Source organism: Poromitra crassiceps, assembly GCF_964638095.1.
Source record: "Poromitra crassiceps genome assembly, chromosome: 28".
Classification (NCBI taxonomy): domain Eukaryota; kingdom Metazoa; phylum Chordata; class Actinopteri; order Beryciformes; family Melamphaidae; genus Poromitra; species Poromitra crassiceps.
In genome coordinates this window covers 19,877,981-19,892,830 of record NC_139651.1, presented here as the reverse complement: position 1 = coordinate 19,892,830, position 14,850 = coordinate 19,877,981, and the positions used below count along the sequence as shown (strand labels likewise).

General features: G+C 41.6%; 1 protein-coding gene across 1 annotated transcript in view; it reads left to right on the top strand.

The window, feature by feature from the left end:
• mettl15 (methyltransferase 15, mitochondrial 12S rRNA N4-cytidine) overlaps positions 1 to 14,850 on the top strand; it is a 57,917-nt gene that overhangs the window by 30,441 nt on the left and 12,626 nt on the right. The window contains exon 3 of the mRNA XM_083662324.1: positions 8,949 to 9,085. Within this exon, the coding sequence (XP_083518450.1) occupies positions 8,949 to 9,085 (137 nt within the window). The remainder of the gene's footprint in view (positions 1 to 8,948; positions 9,086 to 14,850) is intronic.

Below are 14,850 nucleotides of genomic sequence, written 5' to 3'. Positions count from 1 at the left end.
AGCTCATTGTAACTCCTGTGAAAGCAGGTCGAGTCAAAGATTGTGTTTTAAGAAATGCTATTTGAGCGCTGAAGCTGTGTTGACATTGTGTCCAGCCTGCTCATATTTTAAGCGTGACATGTCTGTCAGTCCAGTTCACACGGACAATGGCCTGGTATGTAGTCAACCAGCCGTGCAGCTCTGCAGTCAATGAAAGCCACCAACACCATCAGTGCCTTAATCACAACCTACACCTTCAGCCATGTACACCGTGCTCTCTCACGGGCACAAAGCGGACATTTTTTTGTGTGTCTACTCGCATCTTCTCGCCATGAACTTTGTGTGACAGAGAGAGAAATGCAAACCGGGTACCTCCACGCTTGCCATGGCAACGGACGCGACAAGGAAAGCGATCCTGTACCTGTGTATCTGTCTCCCTAATGGTCTGTCTGTTAGTGTAACAGGATCTGTCAAAACTCCCCTCAGTGACATTTTAGATCCCCCACTGTAACTGACCTGGGCTGGGGAGTCACAGGTAGGATTTAGGTGAGTACTCAGCCTTCTTTTCCTAATGAAGAAGAGCACTGAGATATGGGCCCAGGATCTGCTCTTTCTCTGCGTGAGCTACAGTCTGTGTGCACAAAACCCAACTCGTGCAAAAGTGCGACTTGCTCAAAAAAGAGGTCTCGATCTAAATATGCTGTTGGCCATCTTTTGATTCAGAGAGGTGTGTGTGTGTGTGTGTGTGGGGGGGGGGGGGGGGGGGGGGTCTGGTGTCTTTACCTGTTCCTTTTGGGAATAAACGTTACCATTAAGAATGCTGTGGGGTGGCTGCCAAAGTGTCCTGCATGCTGCTACCTTGCAGCTGTACTGTTGGACTGCACCACATAGAGCACTCTTAACTCTCCTGTTCCCTCTGCTGGGAAAGGCAGATATTACACAGCCTAAATAGGGGACAAATATAGAGTACCTACTTTTAGTTGGGGCATAATATGGGAGATGGTCTCTGCATTTGCACAGAGAGGAGCCTTAACGTATCTTAATGTTGAAGAAGTTCTCTGCTGCTGCCTCCTCTGGTCGATGCAGAGAGGAGCCTTAACGTATCTTAATGTTGAAGAAGTTCTCTGCTGCTGCCTCCTCTGCACAGAGAGGAGCCTTAACGTATCTTAATGTTGAAGAAGTCCTCTGCTTCTGCTTTCTCTGCACAGAGAGGAGCCTTAACGTATCTTAATGTTGAAGAAGTTCTCTGCTGCTGCCTTCTCTGCACAGAGAGGAGCCTTAACGTATCTTAATGTTGAAGAAGTTCTCTGCTGCTGCCTCCTCTGCACAGAGAGGAGCCTTAACGTATCTTAATGTTGAAGAAGTCCTCTGCTTCTGCCTCCTCTGCACAGAGAGGAGCCTTAACGTATCTTAATGTTGAAGAAGTTCTCTGCTGCTGCCTCCTCTGCACAGAGAGGAGCCTTAACGTATCTTAATGTTGAAGAAGTTCTCTGCTTCTGCCTCCTCTGCACAGAGAGGAGCCTTAACGTATCTTAATGTTGAAGAAGTTCTCTGCTTCTGCCTCCTCTGCACAGAGAGGAGCCTTAACGTATCTTAATGTTGAAGAAGTTCTCTGCTGCTGCCTCCTCTGGTCGAGGCAGAGAGGAGCCTTAACGTATCTTAATGTTGAAGAAGTCCTCCTCTGGTCGAGGCAGACTAGATAGACGACAGACTGAAACCCCTCCATATGAAATATCAATGTGAATGACTCACTCCGACTTTGGTGTCGATCATGGTTGGAAATGTCAAGCCCATTATCACCAAGTCCTTCAAGGAGTTGTTTTGCCCATCAGGTGGCAGAAGGAGCTTTTTTCTTCTTCTTCATAAGCAGAACAAACCATCTCTGAACAGCGGCACTCATGGCCTTTGTACAAGCCTCTTTTCCCACATGGTAAAGGAACTAGCTTTCCATTGACTGTCTAAATGACCTTGTAAAGTTCCAATATTGCATTTTTGATTGCACATGTTTAATTTTCTGCCTTATTTATTTATTTTTATTTTATTTTTTTCAACTCATCCCAACCTTCTAAGGATGGATATGATCAACTTTAGGGAGGCAACGATTATCAATTTTGATGCTACGATTATATTCTGAGGAAAAATCACGGCTTCACGATTAGTATGCAATAATTCTACAAAACAACTCTACAGATAATTCACTCTGCGATCTCACCCAAAAGGAAATCAACAAAAGCATGTGTAGAAGCATGTGCAGGTAGAGACCATTAACCCGATGTGGGCTTATTCTGGTCTCTACCTCAGAAATGAAAACAATATGAATAATAATCCGTACAAAGCACAATAGAAAGAAGCACAATAGAAAAGAAACACGCAAACAATAAATAAGAAAAAGACAAGTAACAGTAAAAGAAAAGAAAAGAACAATATAAGAGCAACCTAGGGGATGATTACATTTTGCGGTCTGTGACACCTAGGAAGTGAAGTTGTGTTGTTGAAATACATGAAGGGTCTTCAACAAGGAGTTACCATAATGTCCCTTTAACTTCCACAGTACCATAATGTCCCTTTAACTTCCACAGTACCATAATGTCCCTTTAACTTCCACAGTACCATAATGTCCCTTTAACTTCCACAGTACCATAATGTCCCTTTAACTTCCACATTACCATAATGTCCCTTTAACTTCTACAGTACCATAATGTACCTTTAACTTCCACAGTACCATAATGTCTCTTTAACTTCCACAGTACCATAATGTCTCTTTAACTTCCACAGGACCATAATGTCCCTTTAACTTCCACAGTACCATAATGTCTCTTTAACTTCCACAGTACCATAATGTCCCTTTAACTTCCACATTACCATAATGTCCCTTTAGCTTCCACAGTACCATAATGTCCCTTTAACTTCCACAGTACCATAATGTCCCTTTAACTTCCACAGTACCATAATGTCCCTTTAACTTCCACAGTACCATAATGTCCCTTTAACTTCCACAGTACCATAATGTACCTTTAACTTCCACAGTACCATAATGTCTCTTTAACTTCCACAGTACCATAATGTCTCTTTAACTTCCACAGGACCATAATGTCCCTTTAACTTCCACAGTACCATAATGTCTCTTTAACTTCCACAGTACCATAATGTCCCTTTAACTTCCACATTACCATAATGTCCCTTTAGCTTCCACAGTACCATAATGTCCCTTTAACTTCCACAGTACCATAATGTCCCTTTAACTTCCACAGTACCATAATGTCCCTTTAACTTCCACAGTACCATAATGTCCCTTTAACTTCCACAGTACCACAATGTCCCTTTAACCTCCACAGTACCATAATGTCCCTTTAACTTCCACAGTACCATAATGTCCCTTTAACTTCCACAGTACCATAATGTCCCTTTAACTTCCACAGTACCATAATGTCCCTTTAACTTCCACAGTACCATAATGTCTCTTTAACTTCCACAGTACCATAATGTCCCTTTAACTTCTACACAGTACCATAATGTCTCTTTAACTTCCACAGTACCATAATGTCTCTTTAACTTCTACACATTACCATAATGTCCCTTTAACTTCCACATTACCATAATGTCTCTTTAACTTCCACATTACCATAATGTCCCTTTAACTTCCACATTACCATAATGTCCCTTTAACTTCTACACAGTACCATAATGTCCGTTTAACTTCCACATTACCATAATGTCCCTTTAACTTCTACACAGTACCATAATGTCCCTTTAACTTCCACATTACCATAATGTCCCTTTAACTTCCACATTACCATAATGTCCCTTTAACTTCCACATTACCATAATGTCTCTTTAAATTCCACAGTACCATAATGTCCCTTTAACTTCCACAGTACCATAATGTCTCTTTAACTTCCACATTACCATAATGTCCCTTTAACTTCCACAGTACCATAATGTCCCTTTAACTTCCACAGTACCATAATGTCCTTTAACTTCCACATTACCATAATGTCCCTTTAACTTCCACATTACCATAATGTCTCTTTAAATTCCACAGTACCATAATGTCCCTTTAACTTCCACAGTACCATAATGTCTCTTTAACTTCCACAGTACCATAATGTCTCTTTAACTTCCACAGTACCATAATGTCCCTTTAACTTCCACAGTACCATAATGTCCCTTTAACTTCCACATTACCATAATGTCCCTTTAACTTCCACAGTACCATAATGTCCCTTTAACTTCCACATTACCATAATGTCCCTTTAACTTCCACAGTACCATAATGTCCCTTTAACTTCCACAGTACCATAATGTACCTTTAACTTCCACAGTACCATAATGTCTCTTTAACTTCCACAGTACCATAATGTCTCTTTAACTTCCACAGGACCATAATGTCCCTTTAACTTCCACAGTACCATAATGTCTCTTTAACTTCCACAGTACCATAATGTCCCTTTAACTTCCACATTACCATAATGTCCCTTTAGCTTCCACAGTACCATAATGTCCCTTTAACTTCCACAGTACCATAATGTCCCTTTAACTTCCACACAGTACCATAATGTCCCTTTAACTTCCACAGTACCATAATGTCCCTTTAACTTCCACAGTACCATAATGTCCCTTTAACTTCCACAGTACCATAATGTCCCTTTAACTTCCACAGTACCATAATGTACCTTTAACTTCCACAGTACCATAATGTCCCTTTAACTTCCACAGTATCATAATGTCCCTTTAACCTCCACAGTACCATAATGTCCCTTTAACTTCCACAGTACCATAATGTCCCTTTAACTTCCACAGTACCATAATGTCCCTTTAACTTCCACAGTACCATAATGTCCCTTTAACTTCCACAGTATCATAATGTCCCTTTAACTTCCACAGTACCATAATGTATCTTTAACCTCCACAGTACCATAATGTCTCTTTAACTTCCACAGTACCATAATGTCCCTTTAACTTCCACAGTATCATAATGTCCCTTTAACTTCCACAGTACCATAATGTATCTTTAACTTCCACAGTACCATAATGTACCTTTAACTTCCACAGTACCATAATGTATCTTTAACCTCCACAGTACCATAATGTACCTTTAACTTCCACAGTACCATAATGTCCCTTTAACTTCCACAGTACCATAATGTACCTTTAACTTCCACAGTACCATAATGTATCTTTAAACTCCACAGTACCATAATGTATCTTTAACCTCCACAGTACCATAATGTCCCTTTAACTTCCACAGTACCATAATGTCCATAATCTCAGTGTACTGTAGATGAGCCCTTACTGTTACAAAACCATGTTTTAAACGGTGGTTAATAGGAAATCGGTTGTCCGCTGCATCCCTAACAACTTGCGTTGTGCTATGTTTCGGTTTCAACTAAATAAAGGTTGATGATGATGATGATGATGATGAACAAACTGAGTCATTAAAAGTCTACATACACGATAGGCTAGTCATAAAGTCAATATCATGGATGTCTAGTGTGCGACCAAAGACAAACAGCTGCTGTTTGTTCAGCCAATGCTCACATGCATTGTTTTCCTTATTCGTATTCTACCTACCATCAAAAACGATTTGACCATTTCAGAAACCAGTCATCAAATCGTAGTAAAGAATTGAATATTCAAAGAATAGTTGATATGATGTGGGCTGTCTTTCTCCCTGTTTGCACCAGGAAAGAATAGGCATTGTCTTTATCATTGTCATAAGCTGTGAGACAAGGTTGTTGTGTTAAGTGTTGTACAGAGTCCAACTGGTGACCAGTTTGTCTCCCAGTTGCTCCTGTCAACCGTCGAGATCAAAGCCAGTCTACTTGACTCTTTGTATTTCTGTTTTCTATTGAATAGCACAACAGGCAAGTTCATTATGCGTGTGACTCATCCCGCTAGCCCACACCCCCTCCCCATAGCCCACACCCCCTCCCCATAGCCCACACCCCCTCCCCATAGCCCACACCCCCTCCCCATAGCCCACACCCCCTCCCCATAGCCCACACCCCCTCCCCATCTGCTGCTGTGCGCTGGAAGGGAGAGGGAAGCGCCATTGATCACTGCTTCCCTCACACATGCACGCACACACCTCCAGCGTCACTATCGATCCACATGTTCAATGTTTTTGTGGAGAATAGCAGGCGTTTACTATTGTGTCATTTGACATCTGCTGTCTACCTTCTGCTGAGAATGCAGCACAGTGCAACAATTAAAAGCCATGAAAGACATTAAAGTGGGATACATCCAAATGATGCAGATGATCAGTTGTACAGTGCGGGGACTGTTTGTACTGTAGCAGTGGCAATAAGCCAATAGCAATGCTGGACTGGAGATGTTTTTCTGCAAGTGTGTTTCTATGGAAGGTGGCTAAGTTTGTTCCAAACTGCAAAGTTGCCATGGCAAGTATCAGAAATGTCTTTCACTCTGCCTTGTCAGCTGTTCTGTCTGTAGCTGAATCACAATCAATCTGGTGAACTTGATTCAATAAAAACTGCAGCCATGTTAAACTTTTCAACAGGACGGACAAACCCCGTCTTTATTTGTCACAAACACCATGGCATGCACACGCGTTCACGGCAGCCAGTACACACACACACACACACACGCACACGCACACACACACACACATGTGCACACACACACACACACACGCTTTGGAGATGGCGTGAAATTTGTCCTCAGCGTTTGAGCCATCCTGGCTCGTCCTCCATGTTCAGGCCAGGAGTGGTGGGTAACTGCAGTGAAGGGCCCGGGGACCAACTTCTTCCATCCGCCGCTGGTCAGATGACAATCTTCTGTATGGTTTTAGGGGGGTTATATATGGAGGAACCCCAGGGAGCACGGGGAGAACATGCAAACTCCACACAGACGAGATAGCCCACCTGGGCAGTAGGCACTGGAGAGGCACTGGAGACATGGGAGGAACACACCCTCAGCGCCCACAGCGTCCCAGGCGGGAATCGAACCCAGGACCTTCTAGCTGTGAGGCGACATCGCTACCACTGCGCCACCATGCCCCGTATAGACACTTGTATAGACACTTTTCTTTTTTACTTTTTTTTTTACTTTTTTTTAAGTTATGTTGTTCAGTTACTTGTTCCAATCAACTTCAGAGAGAGAGAGAAGTAGAGAACAAAAAATAGAGAAAAAAGGGAGCGAGACATACACGTGTATAATATACAGTCGGTGTGAAAATACACATGGGCCAAACGAGCATAGACGAGGCTAAATGAGAGTAGAAGCTCCTCCAATACTCATATGCGCCCAAACCATTTGGACCAGAACCCATCAAATTTATCCTTTCTCAATCTTAGATAGAAGGTCAGCTTTTCCCTCTCATATATTTCCTGTACAGTTGCTATCCACTCTTTTTTTGTTGCTGGGTCCTGGTTTAGCCATTTTCTTGTTTTTGTTTTTTGCTGGCTACAAGAAGTATTTTGAGGAGGTATTTATCTCGGGGATTAAATTCGATTGGTATATTACCCAGATATATAGTGCCAAAACTGTCATTCTATTTCAAAACCCAGTATTAATTTGATCTTTGAGATTATTTTTAACCAGTAATCTTGGATTGCTGGGCATTTCCAAAATATGTGATAATGATCAGCCATTGAATTATTGCATAGTCTCCAGCAATTACCGGATTCTGGTCTATCGTTCTGTAAATATTTTCTTCTTGGAGTAATAAAAAATCTGATAAGGTTCTTCCATGAAAATTCTCTCCATTGGCCAGAGCTGGAGGTGGAGGATTGCATATCGCATATGTTTAACCATTCGTCCTCAGTTATGTCTGCTTCTTTTTCCCATTTAGCCTTTACATATAGAGTAGAGTGATTCCTGGAGAACTGTATATATGAGTACATTCTTGATACTAGTTTCTTGTGAGCTCCCGCCAACTACTGTAGTTCAAAGTCGATCGGACAAACAGATCTCCAGATAAACTTTTTGTGTTGCCAGTAGCTGGCACTATGACTGTGTGCGTGTGTCCAGATTGCATGGAATTTGGGTTCCCAGCAGCGCACTCCCTTAGTTTGAAGTCTATGGGTGGACTCTTCAAACCATGCCCTCTTTGAACTCTTAACTACTCTGTTCAAACTTTAAACGGGCCACCACTTTTAATACTGTATTACTCTTAATCAGCTTTTAGATATCTTTTGTACTTTTTGAGAAATTGCAGTTTACATGTCGTGCTTTTTTCAACCTTTATAATGGCGACCTCGGCCTGTAAAGTCAGCTAGAGTGAATTGTGACATCACACACTCTAGGCTGGCTCCATAGGCTGCCATCATAAAGGTTGAAGAAAGCATTAAACCGTAACCTGCCATTTCTGAAAAACTAATAATAATTTAAAAAACAAAGTAAAAATGTCTAACCAATTAACTTTCCACACCCACTAACCAAAGGGGGTGTGGTAATAGAGTAGACACACCCACTGACCAAAAGGGGGTGTGGTAATAGAGTAGACACACCCACTGACCAAAAGGGGGTGTGGTAATAGAGTAGACACACCCACTGACCAAAAGGGGGTGTGGTAATAGAGTAGACACACCCACTGACCAAAAGGGGGTGTGGTAATATAGTAGACCTGCTTATGACCCAGATGTTAGCACTCCCTGTTCCCTCGTCTCAAAGTCAATGGGGATATTTGTTAAACACCTGAAATAAGGTCTGTGGTTAACAAGTTTGTGAAACGGAGAACTTCGTGTTCAGCAAGGTGATCTTCACAAATGACTACTTTTATGACTTTTCAAAAAACTGTTCCTCATTTGTGAAGATTATCTCGCTGAACACGAAGTTTGCCATTTCATAAACTATTGTGGCTTGAGATGAGTTCAAATGAACAAAACTAAACAAATACCAATTCAACATTATCAACGAGGATAAATAAAGTGACAATACGATACTGTCAATCATAGTGTATATGGAATCATACTGTTTGTGAGTTGAGTATATTTCTTGTTTGCATATAGGTGGTGCTGGACATGACATTTGGAGGTGGGGGTCACACCAACGCAATCCTGAATACGATTCCTGAAGTCACAGTCCTGGCCTTCGACCGAGATCCAACAGCCTTCTCTTTGGCCCAACAGCTAGCCAAGCAGCGTCCGTAAGTCATTTGAAGTGTTTCTTCAGTCCAAACACAAGCAATCCAGGCTGTACAGCTGATTGTGAGTTACAGTAGCACGCTGAATGTTCTACTCTGTTTTATTGTCACCGTTGACAGTCAAATCATGTTTTGATGAATGTTTTGCTATAGTCATTTTTATTTAAATGTGTGACGCACCGATGCATCGCTACCTGTGTTTCCCAGCCCTTCAAATACCTCTCACTGAGATACTGCCCATGAGTTTCACCATCCATTCCCATCCATTCCTCTTTCTTACCTTAAATCTTATCTCCCCCCACGCAGAGCTGGTGGGCCGGCCCGGCATGTCATTTGTCAGAGTGAGGGCCCACGGCTGCAGTGTGAGGGAGATGCTGCCTCCCACGGAGGATCCATCAGATATGAGGGGGGGGGGGGGGCAGGAAGTAGAGAGGAGAAGCCCAGAGAAGTTAAGAAGTGAAGAGAAAAAAAGCGAACATGAAAAGATGAGAGGAAGAGAGCAGGGAGACACGAGGACACAATAGCTTTCACACGGGAGAGAGGGAGTGTGTGTTTGTGCATGAGCGAGCGCGGGAGGAGGAAGATGAGATGTTCCTAAGACCATGGCGTGGGTAGGAATCCTTTTACGTAGATTCTGGGGAAACCTCTCTCAGGGGAATCTGCTAGAGAAATGCGCCGCCTGTGAGAAGGGAATGAGAATGAAGAGAGAGAGAGAGAATGTGAACACTGTATTGTGTCAGCAGCGATATACCCCCGCTGTAAACCCGTCCACGCCTACTCGTGATGCAAGTCGAGGGGAGCTCGAGAAATCTAGCAATTAACCAATATTATTGGAAGCCTGACTCAAAGACACTGGAAGCCTACGCAGTGCATCCACACAACTCTCCCCTTCTTTCTGCCATATCTGGCATAAAGTACAATCTTGATGCAAACTATTGTGTGTTGGTGTGAATCTTCACACAGTTGTGTGATTATTATACTATTTCAAAGCACGAGGTTATGAAAGTAACCCTCTGTTTCTAAGTAAGGCAAACACAACGTGTAGGAAGAGAGCTTCTGCCTGTGGCAAAGCTACATTATCAAACTTTTTGTCTTTAGACAGGAAGGATAGTCCCGCCCTTCTCTCCCTCAGCCAATCAAGTTGCTGCCTCGACATTTGTCTGTCATCTTGATGAGCTGTCTACCTTGAAACATCTAGCCTCAGGCTGAGACTCATGGCATCCATAAAGCCCACAACATGTGCTGAAAAAGCACAAACAAACGCAGAGAATCAACACTAACAAAAAGACAATCATATTTCTACACTTTTTCCTGACCCACATTTAGCCTAATTGTTGGTGGCTGCACCCAAAGCAAATCTATTTACTATCATGCCAGCAGTGTCTGTCTGTCTGTCTGTCTGTCTGTCTGTCTGTCCTCCGCGTATTTCGAGAACCATTGGTCGGATCGACTTCAAACTTGGAGAGTGCGCTGCTGGGAAGCCGACAGAGAGCAGTGCCAAATGTTGTGCAATTCGGCATAGCACCACCTACTGACAACACAAAACGTGGTTTATCTTGAGAACTGTTCGTCCGATCAACTTCAAACTTTTGGGAGTGTGCTGCTGGGAACTCGACGTAGTGCAGTGCGGAATTTCGTGCAATTCGACATAGCACCACCTACTGGCAACACAAAAAGCAGTTTATCTCAACCGTTGCCTGCTGAGAACCCAAGAAATTGTAGTGTTGAATTTCATGCAATTCGACCAATAAAATCACGGCTTTCACGTATTGAACTAAACACATCTTCCAAGGCTTTAGCCTGTGTATTTGTTCTTCATTGGACTGTAGATATGTTGTTCATCACTGCTCCTCTGCTGAAAGCTCCATCAGCATCTTGTGTTAGGCTTCAGTGAAGGAAGTGAGCAGGTCAACACAGGGGAAGATCTCAGGCTGGATTTGTGAAGAGGCAGCATGTCATGTTGAAGAGACTGAGGCTGCTGTGAAGGTTCCTCACTGTAGGTGTGAAGAAATACACTATGTGTTAAGTGTAGCCAAAAGTAGTCTTCTTCATTATGAACATTTGTTCACAGCTAATTCCAAGGTGAATGTTCCTCAATTATTTGGCTTTATGTCAAGCAAGCCAGTTTATTAATTGTCAGAAAAGAGCTGAAGAAATAATCCAATTGGTATTTTTTCTATAAAAGCTACAGTACGGTAAGTTTATCTACTGTACAGTCATGTAAATGTATATACGAAAATGTCTATGGGAAAATAAATGGCGGATGAAAATCTCTGGTACAGTGTTGAAGCAGGAAGTAACGTTCACTTTGGCTCTCTATTGGCATGAACACAAACACACACCTTGACACACACACTTGACCTCCCTGCCAAATGTCAGCCTCCTAGGGTGAAAACTGACCTAAAGGGTGGTGAACTTTTTGTGGCCAACAGAGTGACTTATAAAGCTGCTGGTCTACAAGTCTTATAGACCATATAGACTTATAAAGCTGCTGGTCTACAAGTCTTATAGACCATATAGACTTATAAAGCTGCTGGTCTACAAGTCTTATAGACCATATAGACTTATAAAGCTGCTGGTCTACAAGTCTTATAGACCATATAGACTTATAAAGCTGCTGGTCTATAAGTCTTATAGACCATAATAGACTTATAAAGCTGCTGGTCTATAAGTCTTATAGAGCATATAGACTTATAAAGCTGCTGGTCTACAAGTCTTATAGACCATATAGACTTATAAAGCTGCTGGTCTATAAGTCTTATAGACCATATAGACTTATAAAGCTGCTGGTCTACAAGTCTTATAGAGCATATAGACTTATAAAGCTGCTGGTCTACAAGTCTTATAGAGCATATAGACTTATAAAGCTGCTGGTCTACAAGTCTTATAGACCATATAGACTTATAAAGCTGCTGGTCTATAAGTCTTATAGACCATATAGACTTATAAAGCTGCTGGTCTATAAGTCTTATAGACCATATAGACTTATAAAGCTGCTGGTCTACAAGTCTTATAGACCATATAGACTTATAAAGCTGCTGGTCTATAAGTCTTATAGACCATATAGACTTATAAAGCTGCTGGTCTATAAGTCTTATAGACCATATAGACTTATAAAGCTGCTGGTCTATAAGTCTTATAGACCATATAGACTTATAAAGCTGCTGGTCTATAAGTCTTATAGACCATATAGACTTATAAAGCTGCTGGTCTATAAGTCTTATAGACCATATAGACTTATAAAGCTGCTGGTCTATAAGTCTTATAGACCATATAGACTTATAAAGCTGCTGGTCTATAAGTCTTATAGAGCATATAGACTTATAAAGCTGCTGGTCTATAAGTCTTATAGACCATATAGACTTATAAAGCTGCTGGTCTATAAGTCTTATAGACCATATAGACTTATAAAGCTGCTGGTCTATAAGTCTTATAGACCATATAGACTTATAAAGCTGCTGGTCTATAAGTCTTATAGACCATATAGACTTATAAAGCTGCTGGTCTATAAGTCTTATAGACCATATAGACTTATAAAGCTGCTGGTCTATAAGTCTTATAGACCATATAGACTTATAAAGCTGCTGGTCTATAAGTCTTATAGACTATATAGACTTATAAAGCTGCTGGTCTATAAGTCTTATAGACCATATAGACTTATAAAGCTGCTGGTCTATACTGTAAGTCTTCTGCTATAAGTCATCGGCTTCTTAAAAACTATTAACAATCCTTTTAATCATTCAGTATGGAACTAGATTGCCTTATAACACTAGCATTGATTGATAGATTGTCCTGATCAAATTGAGAACGTTCTGAATTTTTTTGTAGAAACACTGACTTCAATTGCATAATCTTATTTTACAGGCATTCCCTGGCCTGGCTTGCTTCAGTCCGACTTTAGCGGAAATAATGGTTTGTGTTAGGTTCCTCCAGTGGGATGCCAGGATAATAAAAAAAAGATCATTGTTATTGTGTTTTAAGCTTTGAATTATGTCAATGTTGTGGGTTGCTGCAACTATAAATAGATCAGATCTCTTAAGCAATTATGAGCCCACACTTGGACCTCAGCACATACACCACTGAAACTTGTCATCTTTAATAATATACGACCTTACATAAGGCATTTATATCTCCAACCCTGTGTCTAAGCCACATAAAGAAGTTAATAATTTAGAAATGTTATGTAACTGTTTTGCATATTTTTAAATCCTTCAGTGGCTTTAAAAACATGTTTGTTCATCCTCTAGGTTCTTTGTGATAGGTGTGCAGACATGAGCTCAAATCGTTTTTATTTCAATTAGCAACTTGAGTTGTCATTTCTAATATAGGTAACTAGAGACCATCTTGCAATGGGATCACTCCAGCCACGGGACATCAAACGAATGCAGGCCAAGCCATACGCGTAACGTGGGGGGGGGGGGGGGGGGGGGGGGGCAATGGGGGTGGGGCGCTACTTCGCTCGGGCCACACCCATCCTCGAACCCGGCCTTCATTGTGATCTCAACTACACACCTGTACAGTTTTGTAACTGATCTCAACTACACACCTGTACAGTTTTGTAACTGATCTCAACTACACACCTGTACAGTTTTGTAACTGATCTCAACTACACACCTGTACAGTTTTGTAACTGATCTCAACTACACACCTGTACAGTTTTGTAACTGATCTCAACTACACACCTGTACAGTTTTGTAACTGCATCTTGAACAGTTGTGACGCTATCCGGTTCGCAAAATCTGACGACAGACAAACGGGCAAAGTACTCAATAGCACTTCTGTGGTAGTTCCTGCTACAAATAGATGTCTCCATGAGCACATTTACCACGATGACACACATCTCATCATGACACACAGACTCACAAGGTGAAAACAATAACAGCCTGTTATAGAATAGAATTTACCACTACTCATCCGCTATAAATATATATAACAGCTAATATAAACCAAATTGAATGAAGCCAAGAGCCAGAAAGATGTCTTGTGAAAGTATATTTAAAGCCATACAAACTCTCTTTCTGGCTCTTGGCTTCATTCAATTTGGTTTATATTAGCTGTTATATATATTATATAGCAGATGAGGGATGGTGAAATTCCATTCTACAACACAGCCCTACTGTCGCGGCAGGTGCAGCTGTACTTTGCCAGGTGTTTATGTCTGTCTGTCTCTCTCTCTCTCTCTCTGTCTGTCTGTCTCTCTCTCTGTCTGTCTGTCTGTCTCTCTCTGTCTGTCTGTCTGTCTGTCTCTCTCTCTGTCTGTCTCTCTCTCTCTCTCTGTCTGTCTCTCTCTCTCTCTGTCTGTCTGTCTCTCTCTCTGTCTGTCTGTCTGTCTGTCTCTCTCTCTGTCTGTCTGTCTCTCTCTCTGTCTGTCTGTCTGTCTGTCTGTCTGTCTGTGGACAGACTTTGTGAACGCAACAGCGTCAAAACCGTGCAAGATGCAGTCATGAAATTTTACAGGTGTGTAGTTGACACCAAAATGAAGGCCGAGTTCGAAAAATGGGTGTGATCCGAGCACACATCCACCCCCCCCACCCCCCTTCAAATCTAACCCACCACCGTGTGGTGAGTGTTTAGTCACTCAAAACCCTACAATGTATTGTGCAACAGTTATTACAAAAAGCTTTTATTTGGAATTATTCTGCATTCTGTTCAGTATACTATCGTACAAATATGAAACGTATATTGTATAAATGTATGCATTCACGTATAACATTCAAATGTCAAAGAAATCGAGTTTGTAAAAGTATTCAGTTCCTTTGTCTTTTGGA